Genomic DNA, 24649 nt, shown 5'->3' on the forward strand with positions numbered 1-24649 from the left:
CTGTCAGGACTAAAAATGGAGGAAAACTACCAATTTCATTTTGACTTCTAACTCCGTCCATTGTTTTTAATCTGTCCTCGGTCTAAGCCAGGGGTGGGGAACTATGATTCATTTATGACTTGGGGACTTCAACTCCCAGTATTCCTGAGCCAGCCTGGTTCAGGAATTCTGGGAGTTGAAGTCCCCAAGTTATAAAGGGGCCATTGTTCCCCACCCCATGATCTAAGCAGACAATTGCCATGTTGGACCTTCTGTGATCCAGCACACGTTGCCTTTCCATCTTGGTCATGAGAGAAAATAAGCCACACAACAAGTCCCCTCTTCCACTGTGGAGGGGAGTTGTTCTCCTCACATTAGCAAAACGCCAGGGTGTGTCCAGATGACACTTCCCCAGGCGGGGCTGAAGGGTTAGTTTGTCATGGGCCCCCCCACCCTGTTTGTTTATAGGAATACCATTGGGTTGGCACAGGGGGATGGCGGGGAGGAGGCGAAGAAAGCTTGTGAGGGTGAGTTGGCAGGCACGCCCTTGGCTGCTTCGCCTAGCTTTGTAGGAATGTGGATCGGCTGCTACAGCTAGTGCCAAGACTTACCTGGGTGAGGGCGTTGCCTACTCCCTCTAAACTTTTGGGTGTTGACACCCAGGAGCTTCAGCTCATCTCTTGGCCTTTGGGAAACTAAAACTTTCCAGCCTTGGCCTTTGTTGCTTAGCAAAAGGGGTAACATCGGGGTCTTCCCATTCTGAGTTCATCCAGCATAATAGGCTAGATTTAATTCCAGTTGCCTCATTTGAGGTCTAGCATCCGGTGCAAGTCAACCAATATGAATCACAGATCCATTCACTTATAGAAGCCACCATGATGTATAGAGAGATGGTTAGCTTTGATTATTTGTTTAAGGAAGGGATTAGAGAGTGATGCTGAGGTGGAGAACACATCTCTGTGTTGACTACATGAAATCTTCTGGATGGATTTGCCCTACAGGCTACACTAAGCTAAAAATGGGATTGAGTACTTAGTATTTCAACATGCTGCGGGAATCCAGACGTTACATTAAGATGTCTTGTGGTTTATTTCTTTGGGGCTAGCATGATGCGGGATCAATCACTCTAGTTTGTGAATCTGGATTTGGGTTTAGTGTACTGTATGAATACACCCTATGTGTTGGACTTGGAAGGTGTGGGTCAGTCCTCCTATCTCGATAGTTGCAAGGACATCCATGGGGAGAAATCAAGATGCTGATTGAAACTGTAAAATCAGCTTCACTTTTTCATGCATATGGCAGGACTTTAATTGCAAGCTGTAACCACCATCTTAACTTTTTTTGATCTCCCATCTTGAAGATACCCTCATACTTTACTGCAGAATAGCAGATGAGGCAAATATCTTTCTGTTTAGGCCTAGAAGGGCATCCCGCAATGCCAGGGCTAATAGTCCCTTTTCTTGCCAAGATCCCATTCTTAATCTGCAGCAGGATCCTCTTTGATAACTTTGGCCATTTTCACACGGGTGTCTTCAGAGTTAGCCATATATGTTAATGCAGAACCTGTTCTCATTGCTGCTAGTTTGGCCCAATGATAGAGCCGAGGTGGTGCAGTGGTTAGAGTGCAGTACTGCAGGCCACTTCAGCTGACTTATCTGTAGTTCAGTGGTTCTAATCTCACCGGCTCAAGGTTGACTCAGACTTCCATCCTTCCGAGGTGGGTAAAAATGAGGACCCAGACTGTGGGGGCGATATGCTGACTCTGTAAACCGCTTAGAGAGGGCTGAAAGCCCTATGAAGCGGTATATAAGTCTAACTGCTAATGCTATAGTTAGGTGACTTCAGGATGGTGACTTCAACTCGCAGAATTCCACAGCCAGCTTCTTCTATCTAGCATCTTACTATCAACACTGTGATGATAAGAACAATAGTGAATATAGATTTTTTATTACCCAAACAATGATGGAAGTCACATTGAGGAAATTGCTATGCTTGGAGTCAGAAAAAGACTCTCTTCTTTTTCTCTCTTCTTCAGCTTTATCTCCTTCTCCGTCTCCTGCTGTCTGTTAAGAAAGAGTGGGTCACTCTTGTTCGACCCCCAACTTCCTTTGTAGGAGGCTAATATAATTAGACTCAAGGCTTATAGGTGACTCATTCCTATCCTCTGCATTTTGGAGAGATCGTGTATTCTATTCCTTTTGGCAACCCCCCTCCCATTCTGAGAACAGTTTATAAATTCATGATATTTCCATCCATGGCATCTTCTGCAGTATCTTCCATTAGGAGGATCATATAGCAGGGGATGGTTTGAATGACATTTCTCCAAAATGGCACCTTTCAGTAAAATTAGAGACATCATTTTCAAAACCCCTCAAACGAATAGGGGTTAGAAGTGTCCCGTTGTAGGTGTGAGATATTTCAGATATGAGCTGCTGAAGTTGGCGGCCTGTTTCTTATTGTGGGAAGATGTATCTTCAAGTGGGCAGTGGGAATACATCTTTGGTTTTTGGCAGTAAGATGCATCTAATGCCTTTCAGGGACAATCCTTTATTAGCATGAGAAGAATCTGCTCAGTTAAATTGAGCATCATCCTTGCTTATGATTATGTTTCCAAGAAAGCTTAACGAACTTGCAAGGATGACAACCCTCCCCTATTATTTGCCTTTATCCCATGAATATGGAGGATTCATAGTTTAGCTTCCTTTAAAAACACATAAAAACATTTGAAGCCTGCTTCATTCAGTGTGAAGCTACATAATTATAACATGAAGGGAAGTGAAGGGAGTAGCCTGCTGTCTCCTGACTGTATTCACACAGGGTAATAAAATGGGCATTTGGACAGGATAAACTTGGTTGGTGTAAACCACATTTTTTAGACTTGACAATCTTAAAATGCATGGACTTCAAGTCCTAGAATTCCCCAGCCACCTATGCTGGCTGGGCAGTTCTGGGAGTTGAAGTCCATACATCTTAAAATTGCCAAGTTTGGAAACATGGATGTAAATCTTGGTTAGCTGTGGGGGACTTAGCATTTCATATGGATTAAGCATGTTTACTTAGCAAGGGGGTCATTTGATTTCCCAAGAGGGGCTCATAAACTCCGTATTTGAAAGTATTTTTTTTTCTGGATCGCTGACCTCTGTTGGACATACATTTGGTCCAGAAAAATTTCATTTAGCCAGAATTGTTAATTGGCATCTATTTCCCTTTCTTCCCATCTGTCTGCTTGGTTTCAGTGTTTTTTATGTACTTTATTATTTTATTCGGCTTTATTTGATTCCGTTTCTCTGAGCCAAAGCATTTTTTGAGCCTTCTCCAACAATAAAACAGAAGTGCTCTCTGAGGACTTGGGCGTCGCAAGGGTTAAATTCAGCGAATGCTTTCGTTACACAAGCACCTTGTTAAATTCTATTAGAAGCAGAAAGTATGTCAGTAGGACGCAATGACTTCAGCGCTCAAGCACAAGCTTGACAGACAGGCTCGACAGCCAATGGCACCCGCCTCCGAATCAATCAACAGACTCGGCAGTCCAATAAGCAAGCGCAACCCAGCCAGGCTCTCTTCCTCCAGAGCCAGCTTTGTACGTCACCAATGTTTAGCAGATGGTGGTTATATAACCCCATGTGGTTTCAGCCAGCCAGCTGTGCCAATAACAACAACAACAACAACGACAACGATAACCATGAGGAGCTTTCCCGGGAAGTTGGGCAACAGGCATTTCAAAGTGGGAGAAGCAGCAAATGCCTTTATATTTAATTGCCCTGTTTCTTTTGTTTCTTCAGCGCTCTCTTCCTCTTCCTTCTCCTGATGGGAGGAGAGGGAGAGAAAGAAGGAAGGAAAGTTGGTTAAAGAAAAATTGCAAAGTGACCCAGAAAGACATGATATTTGCAGGTCTCTCACACAATCACATTTTTTTAAAAGGAAAACTCTTTTTGCAAATCATCCCTGAGAAAACTGGTTGGTTTCCCCCAACTGACTGCAGGTAATTCTCAATTGAATGACCACTTGTTTTTAACAACTATTTGAAATTACAAATAGTGTGGAAAAAAAGTGACCTATTATCGGTCCTCACACTTATCACCATCACAACACCCCCATAATCAGATGATCAAAATTTGGATGCCTGCCCATTGTATTTACAAGAGTTGTAGCATCCCAGGGTCGTATCATTGTCATTGGTGGCCTTCCCAACTAGCTTCTGGCAAGCAAGGGGGGGGGGGGGAAGCTGCATTTGCTTAACAACTGTGATTCATTTAATGACTAAGGTGATTTGCTTAATTGCAGCAAAAGTAATAAAACCCAGCAGAACTCATTTAACCACTGTCTTGCTTAGCAACAAAAAGTTTAGTTCCAATTATACTAGGTAACATGATTGGTTGTACTGATTGATACTGTTACCTAGTTTGGTAATGAAATGTCTGCAAGAAAACAACCAAGCTGAAAGAGGACTAACATTTTCAAAAGTCTTCTCTAACGCCAAAGTTGAGAAACATCAACCTTGTTCTTATCCTGCTTCTTTAACGTCCAACTTTTGCTTCCATAGCATGTGGCACTAGCTCACACAGTTATGATCTTGGTAGGAAAAGAGACTCCCAGCATCTAAATATCTTTTCCAGGGCTCTACCAAGTGCTTATCTGAGGTGTATTTTTGACTGCTTGTTCCTTTACTGCCTTTATTTGATCCTAAAAGGCGGAAACTACCTACCACTGCCAGTTGTAGGACTTGTGGTTCTACCTATTGTCATTAGCTGGTTCTTCCTCCTATTTAATTTTTGTCGCTTTTTTTCCTCACTCTGCTCCTTTACTTATATTGCCAGAAAGGATACTTGCAGATCCTTTTCATTTTTGACAGCAGAGATTGCCATTTTCCCAGAAACATCATGTAACAGCTGGTGTGGTATCATAGCTGTAGGCACATTGCTGTTCTTCATGCAGACTTATCACGCCAACGTGCTGTGAACACACTCTGATGCCTCTGATCTCTAAAGAAAGATAGAGATCACCTAGAGATAAATACCTAAAGTCTTAGAGTTCAGGATTATTTGGAAGGAAAGTTAAATTGATAAAGACATACAGGTATCCTCGATTTGCAATCACAGTTGGGACCGGAACTTCCATTGCTAAACAGTGAGGTTGTTAAGTGAGTCGTGTTATCGTGCCTGATTTTACAAGCTTTTTTTTGCTACGGGCATTAAGGAAATGACAGTTTTTAAGTGAATTCAGTTTTCCCCATTGATTTTTCTGGTCAGAGATTGGCTGAAAAAGTCATAAATAGTAGTCACAAATGCAAGAATGCTGCAACCATCATAAATGTGCAAAGATCAAGTTATAAGTCACTTTTTTTTAGTTTCATCGTAACTTTGAATGGTCAGTAAAGAAATGGCTGTAAGATGAGAACTATCTGTTCTTGGCCATCCTGTACCAAGAGGTATTATATGCAGAGGTGTACTTGCCATACTAAAGTAAATAATTTTTTCTCCATTTCCCCTCTTCTAGTGATGGTTTGCTCCATACCCAATTATTGCTGGGAGGTTAGCATAGTGCTAAGTGTAGTCATCTTGCAGAAAGTAAAATGAGAACATTCCATATTGGAGAATCTTCCCGTTTCCATCAATCCTAGGAAATAAAAACTGGGAAACTGGCATAATAGGAGATTTAGTAGCTTACAAGGTTGTAATTTTCTACCGAAGAGACGGTCAGAAGTCATACTTTATAACTTTAGTTTCTTTATTTTTTCCTCTTCTTGCCTTTCTTTCCTTTCTTTCTTTTTTACAATTGTCTTTTACTTCATGTGAAAGTCTCAGTAATTATAAATAACTAATAAGAACCCACTCAAGCCTTGCACCTCCTTTATGAAATTAGAAGTTAGAATGATGAGAAGGCAGGTTATTTAGAAGGGCCCATGGCACAATCCCACTGACAGGCTAAAGACTTGCAGAATCAGGAGTGGGTACTCAATGCTAATGCAATTTGGAGGTGATGGAATTTGCTTCTGGGATATTCTGCATTCAGAGTGGAATGGTGCAGTGGCCTAGAGAACGAGCTGTCACCTCACAATCAGGAGTCTGAGTTGGATCCTAGGTAGAGCTAGATATTCTTCTCTTTGGGCACAATGAGAATATATCTGCTGAACGAAACTCCGCATTGGAGACAGGAAGGGCATCTGGCCAGTAAACACTGAGCTCCATTCAGTTGCCCAGGCTCCACCTGGCAAGGGATTATGGGGTCATTAAAAGAAGATGATGATTTTTCTGCATTCAGAGTATTTTTGCTGAGTTGTGGTCTTTCCCCCCTCAAAGTAAAGTAGCATTCTGATCCTCATGGTTTTCAATAGAGAGTAGATTTAAGTAGCAACAGAAGAAGCTGCTGTTGAAACTGAGTCAGATCCTTGCCCTAACTTGGCCTGTCTTATCTGTACTATCGCAAAGCATCTTCAGGCTATGGGCTTTTCTAACATCATCTAAAGCGGCCAAATATTTTTTTTTTCTATGCATGCAATGCTGTATGCTATTCCTGTATAGAATAATTACATATTATTCTATGGGGAATAACTGTGGTTCCGCGATGGTTGTGAAACAATTTCACAAGAGCGTTGAGATACCAAGTGCGAAAGGAACTTTTCAGAAAGAGCCCCTGAGAATGGGGCAAGGCTTTTTTTTTTCCTGGCTACTCATTTGGGTTCATTCAAATATTTAAGTAAAATTAACAAGTAAACATAAAGGAGAGAATAATGGAGCATCAGCATCACTATGCCAAGGTTGAGTGTATCATCAATAGAGAGGCAAGGGTGGTACAAATATAAAAGGATGGTGTTTTTCGGAATGGTCTGAAGTTGTCTTATGGGGGTAGGGGGAATGAGTGTGCCAGAACTGGCAGAAATTTTCTCGTCAGATGTGGAGAACTATGAGGTGCTTATGGGGAACATTGGTTGCCTCATTTCTTATAGTCCCTGTTGTATTTCCCAATTCTCCCTCCAGCTTAAATCACAGACAGGAGACTTCAACAAGTTCCTGTTTACACCCCGAGGAAGATTTAAAGGGCTGAAGGTAGTTGTGTTTGTTATCTTAATGGTGCCGCCGGTAAAATGGGTACAGTATGTGTGTGCGCCCCCCCCCCCCCCCGCTCCACAAAACCTAAAGCCGATCAGCAGTGGAACAAAGAAAGCCATCAGGAAAATCCGGCTCCAAAAGTTTTTGTAATGGAGAAGCTTTTTTTTATGGGGGTGTGGGAGGAAAAGGAGGCAATTAAAAAGAAAAAAATCTTTCCACTTCCTTCTTGGAATGAATCAACCCTACTCAACAACAAGGCACGCCTGAGTAGAAAGTACTGTGTTCAAAGCAAGAGGTTGCAAACTCTTTTATTTGGGTTTTGCAAGTGATATCAGTGGTTGGATTAGAATCTTGTTCAGCCAATATAATATGCTGGTGTTTTTCAACCTCGGCAGCTTTAAGATGTATGGACCTCAGCTCCCAGAAACCCCCAGCCAACATGGCTGGCTAGGGAGAATTCTGGGAGTTGAAGTCCTTTCATCTTGAAGGTACAGTACTACTGAGGCATGGTTGAGACACAATGTGTGGCATGCTGAATGGGAAACAGGAAGGACTCTGAACGTGTTCATGGAAATAGGAATAAGATGGTGTCTCAGAAGCAGAATCACCCAGAAACAGAATGTTACATAACCTCTTTTCCACACACACACACCCTGCCACACCATAATTTCCAACCCTCCAAGATATGGCTCCAAATCCAGTTCCAACCTTGCCATGAAATCATCAGTACGCCTTTGGTACCATGCCACCACACCCATTATTATCCATGGACCTCTTCACAAAATGTAAAAGGATTAGCCGAAAGGTGCTTTTTCAAAAGGCAGCTGGACTTTCTTGTTTTTTTTTCCCCTTGGAAGATGTTTCGCTTCTCGAATGGTGGAGAAAGGTCTTCAGTTAGAACTGAAGAAGCTTCTTGGATGAGAAGGGAAGCATCTTCAAGGAAGAAACAAAGCCCTGTTGCCTTTTTTTTAAAAAAAATGCACTTTTGGGGCAATCATGACCTGGATGACTGAGAATCTTTCTAAACAAGCAGCTTGTAAGAATCAAAGGAAAGGTGTATTTTCAAGATCTACAGAGATGTGCTTGAAGGCCACAGTGCCTTCCTCTTCTTTGTCCCGGGATCTCAAAGTACAGAGGGTTGATTTGTCTGGATAAAGCAGATTCCTGTTTTCAAGAAATCTAATACAATCAGTTCTCAACGCATGAGCACAATTGGGACTGGAACGTCCATTGCTAAGTGAGATAGTTGTTAAATGAGTCGTGCCCAATTTTACAACCTTTTTTTTGCCAGGGTCATTAAGTGAATCACCACCATTTGCATGGTCATTAAGCAAATCTGGCTTGACCTTGTCAGAAGCCAGCTGGGAAGGTGACAGATAGTGATCAAATAACCCCAGGACACTGTAAATAAATCATACATCCATGCCCATTGCCAAGGACCCACATTCTTATCATGTGATTTCAGAGTTGCTGTGATGGTTGTAAGTGTGAGGATTGGTTATAAGTCACCTTTTCAGCACCATTGTAACTTCTAATGGTCATAAGTGACGGATTACCTGTAGTTATTATTATTGATTTCACTGATTGAAAATGTTTTAAGTAAATCCAGAAGATCTGGATTGGAGGGTTACAATTCATAGCGGGCCTTGCTGCCTCCTGTGGCAGAGAGTTCCAAAGGTTCACTGTGAATATCTGCTGTATGAGTAAGCAGGAGATGCTATGATCTTTTTTCTTTAAACCTCTTCCCCTGAATTACACTTATTTGTACCTTATTATTTGTACCTAATACTTATTGTACAGCTTACTTGTACCCTATGACTGCCATTAAGTGTTGTACCTTATGATTCATGACAAATGTATCTTTCCTTTTATATATACTGAGAGCATATGCACCAAAGCCAAATTCCTTGTGTGGCCAATCGCACTCAGCCAAGAAATAATTCTATTCTATTCTATTCTATTCTATTCTACACCAGGATATTCCATGTTGGCATTGGCAAAAACAAATTGGTAGGAAATTGCATGTTGAATAGCGTTGAAACGGAGGCAGCCTTATGCAATTTTTGCTAGAGAATATATCCCTTGGAGCTCAACAAGGAGAGACCTCTGGGAAGATAAGGGTACTTATCCAAGAATTGCTAGCATTATAAATGCAACCTTCTAAACATCGGGACTAGCGTTACTTCTGATTGAATTCTGAACTCTGATGTGCTACCAAGTTGGCGTCAGTGCTTAGTGTCCCCATAAATCAATTTTCTGCAGGAGGATCCGTCCCTTAACCTGATCCTTCAAGTCTTCTAATGGGGCACCTGTTAGAAGACCATCCTGCTGGTTGTCCTCTTCTCCTTTTTCATCTTTCCCTGCATCTTACAAATTGCATGAACATAATTCATAAGACGGTTATTATTCCTGAGCTGTGTCTCCAACTCCTCCTGGTATTAATTGCTGTGTTGACCTCTTGTTTCTTCCTTCCCCTTTCTTGCAACAGAAAATCCATTAATGGGTTAGGAATGATTTCTAGTTGGTAGCATAAAGACCCTGTTATTTTATTAAACCAGTGTTTCTCAACCATGGCAACTTAAGATGGGTGGACTTCAACTCCCAGAATCCCTCAGCCCAAATTGCTGGCTAGGATATTCTGGGAGTTGAAGTCCACCCATCTTAAGTTGCCAAGGTTGAGAAATATTGGTCTAGAAGTACTCCAGCACTCATGCTGGAGACATGCACAGGGTGACACTGCCATTAAATAATTGCATTTGTGGCCTGGAGGTTAGTCGGCTTCTCACTTGTCAATAAGACAGAATGAAAAGAAAAGAGTAAGGGGAAAAGATTCTCTGGAATTGTTAACTGGAATATAATGGGGGCACCCCTTGAAGTTCCCTAGCGAATAATTCCGAACTGAAAAAAGGAACAGCTCATTCATCCTACATAAAATAGACAATAGAATATATCAATGGCCACCAGCTGGTGATATTCTAAAACAAACTTGGCAACTTTTAAGACTTGTGGACTTTTACGACTTGCGTTTCTTCTCTGACTGCTGTCTGTTCTGCAGCTCTTCCTCCTGTCTCTCAAGACCATTCCCACATACCATTATGGGTAGTCCTCGACTTTACGACCGCAATTGAGCCCAGAATTTATATTGATACACCAGACCAGTGTTTCTCAACCTTGGTCACTTGAAGATGTCCGGACTTCACCTCCCAGAATTCCCCAGCCAGCATGGCTGCCTGGGGAATTCTGGGAGTTGAAGTCCAGACATCTTCAAGTGGCCGAGACTGAGAAACACTGCACCAGACAATTTGTTTAAGTAAGTTTTGCCCTCTTTTACAATCTTTCTTGCCACCGTTGTTAAGTGGATCGCCGCAGTTGTTAAGGTTAGTCGCACGGTTGTTAAGGGAAGCTGGTTCCCTCATTGACGTTGCTTGTCAAAAAGCCGCAGAAGGTGATCACTGTAACCGTCATAAATATGAGTCAGTTGCCAAGCGTCTGAATTTTGATCGCGTAACCATGGGGATGCTGCAGTGGTCGCAAGTGTGAAAAACGGTGGTCACTTTTTTTCAGCACCGTTGTAACTTTGAACTAAATAAATTGTGGTAAATCGAGGACTACCTTGTAGGCATTTGATTTACAAACATAACGGAGCCTACTCATTATGGTCCTGATGGCCATAAAGTAGGTCACCCACAAGACCAACCTATTCTGATAACGGTAATTAAGTCAGCTTTTTCAGGGCCGTTATAACCTTGAATGGTCACTAGATGAACCGTTGTAAGTTGAGGACTGCCTTTATAGGTTCGCTGCATAGAAGGCAGCCTCAGGGTTCATAGAGCAGCATGACAACAAGGCCGGGATGATGCATTTGAATATTCTCCTGTGGTAGGAAAGGCACTGGGGGCCATACATCAGCCCCCACAGGGTGAGCAGCTGAAATTCCCTCCTTCTCCCCAGATAGCAATGGTAGCTTTGCCCACGGATTACACTACAAGAAATCCATGCCACTGTATAATTGTTTGCAATGAACTTAGTCACTCGGTGAAACAGTCATGCCCAGCAGAACGATGCCCCTTGTGCAAGGGTGGCCTTTTGCAATGCGTTGAGGAAAAAAAAGAAAGCACCGCTTCTATTTCTAAAGACCTTCCCTCACTTGGGCAAGTCTTTGTTGGCATCTGATGGCCTCGTGGGTGTTTAAAGGATGATTTGGCCCTGCCCCAGAAACTGTGTTTACACATAAACAGGCTCAGGAAAATAAGCAGGGATGCTTTTCTCAAATGTGTAAAACTTGGCTAGTGTTAAGCTTCAATATTATTATTATTATTATTATTATTATTATTATTATTATTATTATTATTATTATTATTTTGCAAGTCGATGTTTTGGTAAAATGCATCCTGTTTGATGAATTTATGCCGTGTCAAGTGCATGCAAAGAACGGATTCAGTTGGCCAAATTAAATGTGTAAACAAAGTCAGTGTGTTTTTTTATTTGTGCTGATAAATAAATAAAGGGAGACTAGTATAGATCTATTTCAAGCTATTTAGCTCTCATCAGCTAGCCATACCCTTACTGGGATTTGAACCTGGGCTATATTACATACTAGGCAGATTTCTTAGCCATTAGGCCACAGGCTCTATCCGTTATCAGTGATAAGTTATCAATGTGTGTGTCCATACACACTATCTGGTTTTGGGTTCTAATTGATTTTGACTGATTTGTAGTGAGGATGCTAGTCCTCATTATATATACAATATATCGCAGATATACTGTAATTGCCATCAGTTTATACATTAATGGCTGTGTCTTGCGTTATTTTGAGGGGACATTTACATTGTTATACAGGCTGTATACTCACTACTTTACATTGTAGCCGAGTGTCATCTCTTCAGTGTTGTCACATGAAAATATATACTTAAATATTTACAAAATGTGAGGGGGTGTGTGCTCACTTCTGTAATAGACTTTATCTTATACATTCACACATTCATTGGGCTTTAAAATCATCTTTATTCTGTGATCAGGTTTATGTTACATTCGGTGGGTGAACTCTCTTTCTTTCCTGATCTTTTTTGAGGGGAAAAAATGTCCATCACTTTTTTCCATTTTGAGCAAGAGAAAGAAAATGGAAAAAAAAAGATATAAAAACAACAACTTGAAATTGTGATTCCACGCATCCATGAACATTGTTTTTTATTTTTATTTTTAGGAGTGACTTGCACAAACACACACACACACACACAATTCTTCCTCTGAATATAACTATTAGCTACTACTGAGTGTTTTTCCTCACCTTTTTAAAGGAGCAACTTTGTTCTAGGTCCACCTGAAAGGTAGTAATAATTCTGTTAGTTCTGTACACTCAAGATGTTTCCATCTTTCCCTCTTTTTCACTATGTGTTTAAAAAGATGAACATGTTGTTGCCTGGCAGGGTGATATACCTTCTGGAGTCTGATTATGGGTTTTGTTAAGTTATCCAAGTACTTTGGGAATAGTGATTCAACAAGGGATTTTTGCCTGATTCAAGTTGGATTCTGCTATGCTAATAATTGAAATCACAGGAGAATTTACAGGGAGGGAAAAACCCTCCAAATATTAACCTCGAGTAAAAAGGAACATTGAAATGACAGCAGAATAAAATTTGAAATGGGTTTGAACAAGAAAAAGGGATGGATTGAAAAATGTATGAATGAATGGTTCCACCATGAAACCGCAGATGACAAAATCGCGTCGACGAAAGCGCGCATTTGACGTCATCACAGCGCAACGAAAACATCGCGCTGTGATCGAAAAATGTAAAAATAAAGCGAAAACCTTACCCTAACCCCCCCAAACCTAACCCTAAACCTAACCCTAAACCTAACCCTTAACCTAAGCCTAAATCTAACCCTTAACCTAACACTAAACCTAACGCTAACCTTTAACGTAACGCTAAACGTAACCCTAACGCTCTAAACCTAACCCTAACCCTTAACCTAACCCTAACCCTAACCCTAAACCTAACCCTTACCTTTATGTGAATCGGCTTGCTTTAATTTTATTGTTATTTCAATTTTTAATTTTTTTCGTCGCGCTGTGATGACGTCAAATGCGCGCTTTTGTCGATCGCGCTTTTGTGGACCGTGGTTTTGACAGGTCACGTGAATGAATTATTAGAAAAAATAACTAAGTACATAAGAAGGGCTTTTCTAGGCTTAAAAAAAGAACTTTTAGTCTAGCGTTCTGTTTCCAGCTGACAAATAACCTTCCACTGTTGCATATAATCTATTATTCAGAGGTAAAGTGCCTCTAACCATGGAAGTTCCATTGGGTTACATCTAAAAATAAAAGAAAGTATCAGCTGGATCTGAGTCAAGAACAGATTAAATGAAATCAGATTGGATTACTAATCTACTTAACAAAATAAATAAATAAACCAAATAAATTTAGTAGGAGGAAGCTGCACGCTGCGTAGTACAAGCAGGGGGAAAAATAACCCAGAGTTTTCCTTCGTAGCGAAAGGGATTATGAAATTGATAATAACACCGAGTTGTCAGATAAGATCTGGCTCTAACATTGATGATGGGCTGGGCCTCCTACAAACAGGCCCAAAACTTAATTTGTAAATATTTCTTCATAGACTCAGGTGTCCCTAGAAATTAAATGGACTTTAAAAACAGGGCAAGAATTTTAAATTCTCAGCTGCAGTTCTGTGAGGTGTAAAAACTAAATGAACCAACTTTCTCATCAGAAAAAGTCTGGTAGGACCTTGAATAAAATTTGTTTTAATAATTTCTAATTACATCGTTTAATAATTTGTTTGTTGGAAAAAGGACTGCCAGATTTGTGGTTTTTGGCTACCAAAGACTGACAAAATATTCTCCTGCAAACTTTTAAAAGCTCACGGTTTTCCGTGGTGGCACAGTGGTTAAATGCAGCACTGCAGGCTACTTCAGCTGACTGCTAGTTCTGCAGTTCGGCTGTTCAAATCTCACCGGCTCAGGGTTGACTCAGCCTTCCATCCTTCCGAGGTGGGTAAAATGAGGACCCGGATTGTTGTTGGGGGCAATATGCTGACTCTGTAAACCGCTTAGAGAGGGCTGAAAGCCCTATGAAGCGGTATATAAGTCTAACTGCTATTGCTATTGCTATTTTCCCACAGTGCTGTGACTCACATGGGCCTTGTATTCGGCCAATATTGCCCAGGTTGTGAAGGAGCAGTTGTGTGTGCAGGAAACATTTCATTGCAGCATGAGGCTGCTTCTGACACCAGAATAAATCTCTCATTATTCCGCTAATACTAACCAATAAAGTGGAATCGTGATCTCTTCTAGTTTGGAAAGCCATCTAAGTCACTATGCATCATTGAATCCTGTGGCAATGAGTTCCACAGATTGATGTGGAAACTCTCATCCCTCACCAAATTCAGTGGGGCTTATACTGATTATATGATTCTGATTATCCATCCGTCCATCCACCCACCCAGCCAGCTAGCTAGCTTCATATATGTTTATGTGTATGAATACAAGCGTGTATGAAGTGTGCATGAGTATATATTTATATTCAGATGTGTATATGTATATGAATATATATGTTTATATACATCTGTGGGGGGTGAGTACATATCTGTGTAGGTGGGTGTGCATGCACACATTTATTCTCCGGTTATTGGTAATTTAAAAGCAATAGGTAACTACAGGAAGATTTTAAAAAGAGAAAAATAAACAAGCTATTTGTTCCTTTTTTTTTCTTTTTCCTTCCCTTCCTTTTCCTTTTTTTCTATTTTTCTTTTTACATGATTACAATGAAATAGAATCTTGAAAAATGAAAAGCAGTGGTGATATCAATATTAATTCCAAGTTCAGAGATTTCCCATTATTTCTTAAGATGGCGTAATAAACGTAGTTCTTTACCTTTAATTAATTAACACATTTTAAAAAAATGAATTTTAAATGTTAGGATAACTGCAAACTGCCTGCAACCGGCACCAAGGTTCCCCCCCCCTTTTTAATGTAGCTATTGCTGTTGCTCTGCCCAATGTTTTCATAAATAAATAAATAAATAATTTATAGTAAATAAATAAATAAATAATTTATTTATTTATCATAAATAAATAAATTCTTAACTCCCCCAAAAATGATCAGGGAGATTAAAAAGCCAATGCTATGAAAGTTGTTTGCAACGTGTTCGAACCAGATTGAAATCATGAGGGCTTAACCTTGTCTTTTTAAAATATCTCATCATTTGGACCATCACGAGAACTTCTAGGGCCTAGGCACCATTTTGGAAATTGGTACAAAAGTCCTACTTTTATGCTGTCCATATTGTACTCTTCTTTGGCCAGAAAAAAAAGGCACTTCAGGCACAAGCCCCCTCCACAGGGAACTCAGGTGGAAACTTGTGCTCTTGAGGGTTTGGGGAGGGATCTGCTGTTTATCTCCCATTGTGGCTGTTTTATTCTTCTATTTTGGTAGGCACAGACTCAGAGACAGAGATTAGGGCAAGGAGGGGGATCTCAGTGGCCAAGATTGTTTCCTTATAGGCCACCCTAACATACTTCGTTCAAAGTACCTGATTGCCCCCTCCTGGCCTTGGATGGAATTGCATCCCCTTTAATTGGAAGTGGATTCCAATTAATACTAATTACTAAATAGTATTAGTGTAAATTAGTTATTATTTATTTATTGAAAGATGTATATTTATTTAGTGTAAAAATACTAATTAAGATACAATGTAAATAAGAATAGTTTGCACATTTTTGAGCTTACTGTGAGCTAGACCATGATACCTTACAAGACCATGTCTTGTGCGGTATAACTAAATACACCTCCTTCAAAAAAATAATAATACTATAATTTCTACAAATTCAGCAGAGGCTAAATAAGTAAAAGTAAGCCAAAATGGTCAACCAGCAACCTCCTGCAGTTATTTCCTTTGAGAGTCTCTTGTTATTTCTCTTTTTTTCCTCTGCTCGGGGGGGGGGGGGGGGGCTTCTCTATTGCTGCCCCGGCCCTATGGAATGATCTCCCCGTAGAGGTCCGGACCCTCACTACTCTTCCGGCCTTCCATAAAGCCACTAAGACCTGGCTGTTCCGGCAGGCCTGGGGCTGTTGATCAGCATCCAGCCCCATTTTAAGTGTTTATATGTTGTGTATTTTTAAAATTATTATATTTCTATTTTTAATTTTTAATTCCCTTGTTTGTCTGTAAGCCACCCAGAGTCCCCTGGGAGTGGGCAGCATACAAATACCAATAAACTGGAAACTGGAAACTGCTTTCTTCCCTCTTTCTTCCTGTACACATGTACAGTACGAAATCATACCCAGTGATAAGTTGTCCCCCAAATCCTTTTCTTAAAATGTGTATATTTGGGGAATAGCCTTCTCAACTGTGGTATATATTGGCAACCCCATTATTTTTTCGTCTGAAACCATTCACACAATGTGCGATACCCAAATATCCATATAGTCCTTGCACTTATGATCATAAGTTGGAACCAGAATTTTTTTTATTGCTAAACAAGGCAGTTGTTAAATAAGTCATGCCTGATTTTTATAACCTTTAAAAAAAAACATAGTTGTGAAGTGAGTAAGTCCAGTGCTGTTGCAACTTCAAGCAATCACTTGCTAAACAAATAGTTGTAAATTGTTCTGTATGTTCAAGGCAGGTGCAGAAGGTTTTCTTTTTCATTTCTTTGAGTGTGTTTTAAATGTTAAACATACTGCCAACGAAATTCAGCTTTCCATTCTTCTCTTCCTCCCACAGCACAAATTGAAGTTATCCCTTGTAAGATATGTGGGGACAAATCTTCAGGGATTCACTATGGAGTCATCACCTGTGAAGGATGCAAAGTAAGTTGGAAGGCTGGGGAGCGCTTTGGGTGAAGGAGCGAACAGCTGATAAATTTGTCAATCTGCTCAGAACAGTACTGTGCTTGACCATTGAGAAATTAAACAGACTAACTTTTGTGAAACTTCCATATCAATATATATAGCCTATAGTTAAGCATCTGTTCTTAAGCACTCTTTAATGATCTCAGAAAGTTACACCGTTTGGACCTGGTTACTATTTGAAAGGGAGACCAGCAGAAAATCTCAGGGTTATTGATAGAGAAATGTAAAAAATGCTAGACCACCAATGAATGACCTGTTGGTTCATCTTTTCAGAGATAGTTCCTTACCAGATTTTCCAATGCATACAATAATGGCAGGGCTTTGTTCCATGACAACCAGATGGACAGCATATCTTCAAGCATGCATGCATGCATACATACATACATACATACATACATACATACATACCAAAGGTGGGTTTCACATTTTACCACCGGTTCGCTGCGCACTGAAAATGTTAGTATACGTGCGCACTTGCTTTGCTCGTGCGTGCGCCTTCCACACATGCACCCACCTTCCATGCATGCGCTTTGCTCATGTGCAGCTTGCATGCATGCATGCAGCTTAGAAAACTTGGCTAAATAGGATGGCATAGTGCCAGGGTGGATAGGCGGGATGGGCCCACCAAAAGGTTGCCATTACTGGTTCCCCCAAACTGTTCTGAACTGGCTGATACCACCACTCATACATACACACACACACCAATGGTAGGATTCAAAAATTTTAACAACCGGTTCTCTGCCCTAATGATTCCTTGCAACAGACAATTCACCAAACTGCTCCGAAAGTTAACAATTGGTTCTCCCGAAGTGGTGCGAACTGGCTGAATCCCACCACTGACACACACACACACACACACACACACACACACACACACACACACACACACACACTTGAAAAGTTCTTAAAAATTCAGAGAGATATCTGTAGCCCATATTGAACTATATAGCACAGGAGTTGGTCACCGAAAATGTTTTATGACATTTTGTTTTATGTCATGAAATGCTTTGTGATCATTTTTACGTCTCATAAAATGTTTTACGAAATTTTCAATTCCATAAGATTCAAGAGTCTTTGATTTTGGATGCATTCTGTAAATTAGTTCCTTTGAGGTACCTTCGTTGAAAAGGTTTTGCCCTATGACGCGCCATTTTGCCCAGTTAAAGGTTACAGAAATTAGAGTTTTCAGAAGAATGGAACAGAACAGAACAGAATAGCAGAGTTGGAAGGGACCTTGGAGATCTTCTAGTCTAACCCCCTGCTCAGGCAGGAAACCCTACACCACTTCAGACAAATGATTGTCCGATGTCTTCTTAAAAGCCTCCAATGTTGGAGCACTCTCAACTTTTGGAGGCAAGAAGAAATGGCAAACTTCTTCCATATTAAAAAAAAATGCCAAGATTATGTCTATTTAGTTACCAGGAGTCAGTTTGACTCAAGGGAATCCTTACCCTTCCTTTAAATAAATCCAAGAACGTATCTTTGGTTGAAGTCCTAGAAACACTTTCTTTCTGCAAGTTCTGTGTTGAGCATCATTTGACCTGACTCTGCCAAACATGAACAAAATTATGTTGAAAATTCATATAGACGTATTTGGTTATAACTCCTGCCAGTTGGTTTTTGTAGTTAAGCTACCAAACTAGAAGCCAGGAGATTGTGAATCCTAGTCCTGCTTTAGGCATGAAAGCCAGTTGAGTGACCTTGGGTCAGTCACTCTCTCGTTTTCAGCCCAACCCACCTTGCAGGGCTGTTGTGGTAAGGAAAATAGGAAGAGGAAGGACTATTAGCTATGCTAATATTTATTTATAAATTAATAAAAGTGGGATAAAAATCCAATAAATAAATACTACCAATATGAGGATGATGGCAATTGAAACCTGGTATACCTGGAACACCAGATTGGCAAAGGATGATCTTTTGCAAATATTATAATAGAAATAGATTTACCATTATCTAAAATCTTTTTAGTAGGACTTCATTAATAATTGCAAAGCATTTAAAGGTCATGTAATCTCCAAAATACCATATGCAACACGGTACCCATTTTTGTAACGCATCCCAGCCCCCAAATTGTCCAGATGTTTACATTTTGCTGACCTATTAAGAATAAAATGTCACCTTGAGATGTAACAATTCTGCATTCTAATTTAAATGGATCTGATTTGTTTCTGTTCATAAAAAATATGAACAAAATTGTTTCCTAGGCCAAACCTTTTTATATAAAAAGAGAAGCTTTTCTAAAAACTACAACTATTAGAAATAGAGATCTTAACAATGAATGTAGTTGTGGCAAGAACATTGGAAAGATTAAATCTTGGAAAATAATCCATAAATATGTTTCTTTCTTTGAAGATTATTCAGAAACTTCAATTACATAAAACACTGCTCTTGGCTAGCTCTAGTTATAGGACCCAATGATCCTAGGTTAAAAAGCATAAACAGTTTTGAGCCTTAAACCACTTAAGTCAGTGGTTAGCAACCCAGCAGACTTGAACACTGGGCCCTATCCAGTGGTGGGTTTCAATTTTTTTTAGAACCTCTTCTGTAGGTGTGGCCTGCTTTGTAGGAGTGGCTTGCCAGCCATGTGACTGGGTAGGTGTGGCCAACTTGTAAAATGTGGTGAAACTCACTTAACAACGCTCTTGCTTAGTAACCAAAATGTTGGCTCAGAAACTCTGGCATTTGAAGCACACAAGTCTTAAAGACCCTCGCACCCCTAACCCTCTAGGGGAAAAAAACCCCAGGGGTGTTCAAACTTGACAGCTTGAAGACTTGTGGACTTCAACTCCCAGAATTCCTCCTCTCGTTCTTCATCTTGATGATGTGCGGATGGGCGGGGGGAGGGAGCTGGAACCAGTTCTAAACGGCACTGTAGATTTGTGGAACCTCTTCTATAGAAGAGTTAGAACTGGCAGGAACCCATCCCTGGCCCTATCTAACAAAATGAAATTCAATGTAGAGAAAAGTAAAGTCCTACACTAAGAAAAACCAAACGTACACATATAAACTGGGTGAAACCAGGCTTAATAGCAGTGAGAGGGATCTTGGAGACAACTAGTGGACAACTAGCGAAATATGAGCCAGCAGTCTGCAGCAGCAGCCAAAAAAGCCAATGCAATCCTAAATAAAAGAGGTATAAAATCAAGATCAAGGGAGATACTAATGCCACTGTATAAAGCCCTAGTAAGACCACACCTGCATCCAGTAGTGCATCCAGTTTTGGTCCCCACACTATAAAAAGATGTTGAGTCTATAAAAGGTGCAGAGAAGAGCAACCAAGATGATTAGGGGACTGGAGGCTAAAACATACGATGAACTATTGCAGGAACTGGGCATGGCTAGTCTAGTGAAGAGAAGGACCAGGGGAGACATGATAGTAGTCTTCTAATATTTGAGGGGCTGCCACAGAGAGGAAGGGGGTCAAGCTATTTTCTAAAGCACCTGAAGGCCAGACAAGGAATAATGGATGGAAATTGATCAATGAGAGATTCAACCTAGAAAGAAGGACCTTTCTGACAGTGAGAACACTCAACCAATTGCACAGAATTTGCTTTCAGAAGTTATGGGAGCTTCATCACTGGAGACTTTCAAGAAGAGACTGGACTGCCATTTGTCAGAAATGGTGTAGGGTCCCCTGCTTGAGCGGGGTGGGGGGGGTGGGGTTGGACTAAATGACCAATAAGGTCATTTATATCTATAAGGTCATTAACTCTGTTAACGTGTTAACTCTGTTAAACCTATGGATAGGACGATGTCCATTATACCTCAAAGAGTGCGGGACTTCAAAGTTGTTATAATTTCTCTGAATGACCAACTCCTCCCACGATTGGTAAATCATGATGGGTTTTATGCAAGAGTTTCTGAACTTTGGGGATCTTAGATTGAAAATTCACAAGTGATTTTAGGAGAGTTTGATTCCTCCCATGGCATCTTGGAAGAGTCTGGTGAGATTTAGAAATTGTGTAAGATTGGGGGCGGTTTGAGGAAGGGGGCACTCAGGGTCAGAAAGGCCACCACACCTGGGCCAAGGCCAATTCCTCTGCCCTGGTGTTAAGATTTTCTAGAAGAGGCTGTAATACTGTTCTGAGTGCAATTAGCGTGCACTTCAGCTGTTCTAAAGATTTGGGAAACCCTTATTAAGAGAAGCTCATCTAAGCTCCTTTTAGAGATAATCTTCTACCAACAGAAGTAAAGTCTTTGTTTTTAAAATAGGAGTTTAGCCTCTACAGATGAGTTGTTGTTTTCTTCTGCTGCTCTGTGTGTGAATTAGCAGCAATATTCACATGCCTTTTAATTTTTTTTCTTATGTTTCATTCATATTTTGCTTATTAATTCACTTATTTCATTTCATTTATTGGTTTCGTATGCCGCCCACTCCCGAAGGACTCCAGGCGGCTTACAATAAAACAAGGAAAGGGGATAAATAAGACAATACAAGACAATACAACAATTTAAAATACGACAACATTTACAGATGAAGTGGGGCTCGTGGCACGACAAAACCGCGGTCCACTAAAGCGCGCCCGATTAAAGCGCGTACCTGACATCATCAGCAGCGCGACAAATACGACCGCGGAGAAAAAAGGGCGTTTTAAAAAGCGCTTTTAAAGCAAGCCGATTCACGTTAAGGTAAGGGTTAGGTTTAGGGTTAGGGTTAGGTTAAGGGTTAGGGTTAGGTTTAGGGTTAGGTTAAGCGTTAGGGTTAGGTTTAGGGTTAGGTTAAGGGTTAGGGTTAGGGTTAGGTTTAGCGTTAGGTTAAGGGTTAGGTTTAGCGTTAGGTTAAGGGTTAGGTTTAGGGTTAGGTTAAGGGTTAGGTTTAGGGTTAGGTTTAGGTTTACGCGTTAATTTTAGCTTTACCGCTCACAGCGTGCTTTTTTCGTCGCGCTGTGATGACGTCAGGTACGCGGTTTCGTCGAGCGCGCTTTAGTCGATCGCGGTTTTGTGGTGGAACCGTGGGGCTGGATACTTCAACAGCCACCAGCCTGCCGGAACAGCCAGGACTTAGTAGCTTTACGGAAGGCCGGGAGGGTAGTATTATTCCATTTTTATGCCACCCATCTTCCCTCTAAAATGACTCACATGGTTTTAGGATAGTTGGCTAAGTTTACCCTAGACATATTTGACAGGAAAATAGAATATGGTATCCATCAAATAAATACATTCCCACACAAGGTTGGATAATATTGGTCTGTGCAGGAAAGAAGAAAAAAATCTGAGGTTTGGGTAGCACTTTTACTGACTAAAAATGACCCTCTGCATACATAAACAAACTATGATGGTTTTATTTATTTATATATTTAGTTTGTCAAACATGTACAAGATAACAGGCATATGTATAAACATGGAAATGGGTACGAATAAATGGGGACAGTGGGACAGGGACAGCAGGCACGCTGGTGCGCTTATGCACGCCCCATTTACAGACCTCTTAGGAATGGGGTGAGGTCCACGCTAGACAGTTTAAGGTTAAAATTATGGGGGTTTGAGGATGTAACAAGGAAGCCAGGTAGAACATTCCAGGCATTAACCACTCTGCGTGGCACGACAAAACCGCGCTCGATTAAGCCGCGCCCGATTAAACCGCGTCGCTGACGTCATCAACAGGGCAACAACAGCGAGCGCGGAGAAAGAAGGGCGCTTTAAATAGCGCTTTGAAAGCAAGCCGATTCAACTTAAGATAAGGGTTAGGTTTAGGGTTAGGTTAAGGGTTAGGGTTAGGTTAAGGGTTAGGGTTAGGTTTAGGGTTAGGTTAAGGATTAGGATTAGGTTTAGGGTTAGGTTAAGGGTTAGGGTTAGGTTTAGGGTTAGGTTAAGGGTTAGGATTAGGTTTAGGGTTAGGTTAAGGGTTAGGGTTAGTTTAGGATTAGGATTAGGTTTAGGGGGGTTAGGTTTCGGTTTAGGGGTTAATTTTAGGTTTAGCGTTTACAGTGTGCTTCTGTCTCCGCGCTGTTGTTGCCCTGTTGATGACGTCAGCTATGCGGTTTCGTCGAGCACGCTTTAGTCGAACGCGGTTTTGTGGTGGAACCACCACTCTGTTGCTGAAGTCGTATTTTCTGCAATTGCGTTTGGAGCAGTTTAGCTTGAGTTTGTATCTATTGTTTGCCCGTGTGTTATTACGGTTAAAGCTGAAGTAGTCATTGACAGGTAGGACATTGTAGCAGACAATTTTGTGTTCTGTGCTTAGGTCAGACCGTAGGCAGCGTAGTTACAGGTTGTCCAAGCCCAAAATTTCAAGCCTGGTAGCATAAGGGATTCTATTGTGAGCAGAGGAGTCAAGGACTCTTCTCATGAAATACCTCTGGACCCGCTCAACTGTATTAATGTCCGAAATACAGTGTGGATTCCAGGCAGACGAGCTGTATTCGAGAATTGGTCTGGCAAAAGTTTTGTATGCTCTAGTTTGCAGTACAATGTTACCGGAGAAGAAGCTTCGCAAGATTAGGTTAACAACTCTTAATGCTTTTTTTTTGGCAATGCTGTTACAGTGAACTCTGGCTCTTAGATCGTTTGAGATGAGTACTCCTAGGTCTTTGACTGTATGAATTTTCCTTTTCCTTCACTTCTTCTTTCCTTCTCCTTCACTCCCCAACCCTTTGTTTACCGAGAGCCGAGGTGGCGCAGTGGTTAGAGTGCAGCACTGCAGGCTACTTTAGCTGACTGCAGTTCTGCAGTTCGGCTGTTCAAATCTCACCAGCTCAAGGTTGACTCAGTCTTCCATCCTTCCGAGGTGGGTAAAATGAGGACCCGGATTGTTGGGGCCAATAGGCTGACTCTATAAACCGCTTAGAGAGGGCTTTCAGCCCTATGAAGCGGTATATAAGTCTAACTGCTATTGCTATTGCTATTGTTTAAATCCTCCACCAGTCTAGTCATTCTGTGCATCTAATGAAACGAGCTTCAGCTCACAAAAGCTTAGGCTTCTTAATAAAATGTGTTACAGTAGAATCATGGGGCGGGAAGGGACCTTGGAGGTCTTCTAGTCCACCCTTGAGGCAGGAGCCTTATACCATCCCAGTCAAATGGTTGCCTGGTCTATTTTTTTAAAAACCTCCAAGGAACCCACAACTCTGAGAGGCAAGCCATTCCGTTGATTAATTGTTCTCACTGCCAGAGGGAAGTTGGAAAAGGTGCTATCAGACCCCTTCTAAACTCTTTTTTTAACTTTTTAATTTTTTTTTATTCAAAAAGTTAAAATAAAAACTCCCCCCCAAAAAAAGATTTTTGTTTCTGACAAAACCAAAAAGAAAAATCAACAAGGCATTGAAAAGTATGTGTTAAGAAAAAGGACACAAACCTATCCATATATTATCCCCCCTAGCTGAATACTGTATTCAGACTCCCTAATCTGCACAACGCTTACCCTGCAGAGTAGGAAAGGATGAGAAGATCTGGCTCGAGTTACCCATAGGCTCTGCCTCTGCATGGAAAACTTGATCCTGGATCCTCCCATTCACTGTCCAGCTCTGAGAAACAGATTAACAGAGTTGGAAGTGACTTTGGAGATCTTCTAGTTCAACCCTCTGCTCAGGCAGGAAGCCCTATGCCAGTGATGGCTAACCTTTTCTGTACCGAGTGCCCAAAGCATGCGTGCGTGCCCCCGAACCCCCAAAATGCAATGCGTGTGTGGCCCCCGTGCATGTGTTCCATGTGTGCATCTGTGTCACTCGCCTGTGCCCCCTGCACATGCGCCCATAGCCCCCCACATGCCCCCCCTTCATGCGCCCTGCCCCTCCACATGCAGAGACCCAGCAAGC

The 24649-nt window shown here is 41.1% G+C and overlaps 1 protein-coding gene across 1 annotated transcript in view; it reads left to right on the forward strand.

The window, feature by feature from the left end:
- LOC148049823 (nuclear receptor ROR-beta-like) overlaps window positions 1–24649 on the forward strand; it is a 63548-nt gene that overhangs the window by 17654 nt on the left and 21245 nt on the right. The window contains exon 2 of the mRNA XM_087702846.1: window positions 16768–16853. Coding sequence (XP_087558972.1) covers window positions 16768–16853 — 86 coding nt within the window. The remainder of the gene's footprint in view (window positions 1–16767; window positions 16854–24649) is intronic.

The sequence above is a fragment of the Thamnophis sirtalis genome, unplaced genomic scaffold (assembly GCF_051295495.1).
Source record: "Thamnophis sirtalis isolate CommonGarterSnake01/CBP01778 unplaced genomic scaffold, rThaSir2_p1.2 scaffold_1, whole genome shotgun sequence".
NCBI classification, from domain to species: Eukaryota; Metazoa; Chordata; class Lepidosauria; order Squamata; family Natricidae; genus Thamnophis; species Thamnophis sirtalis.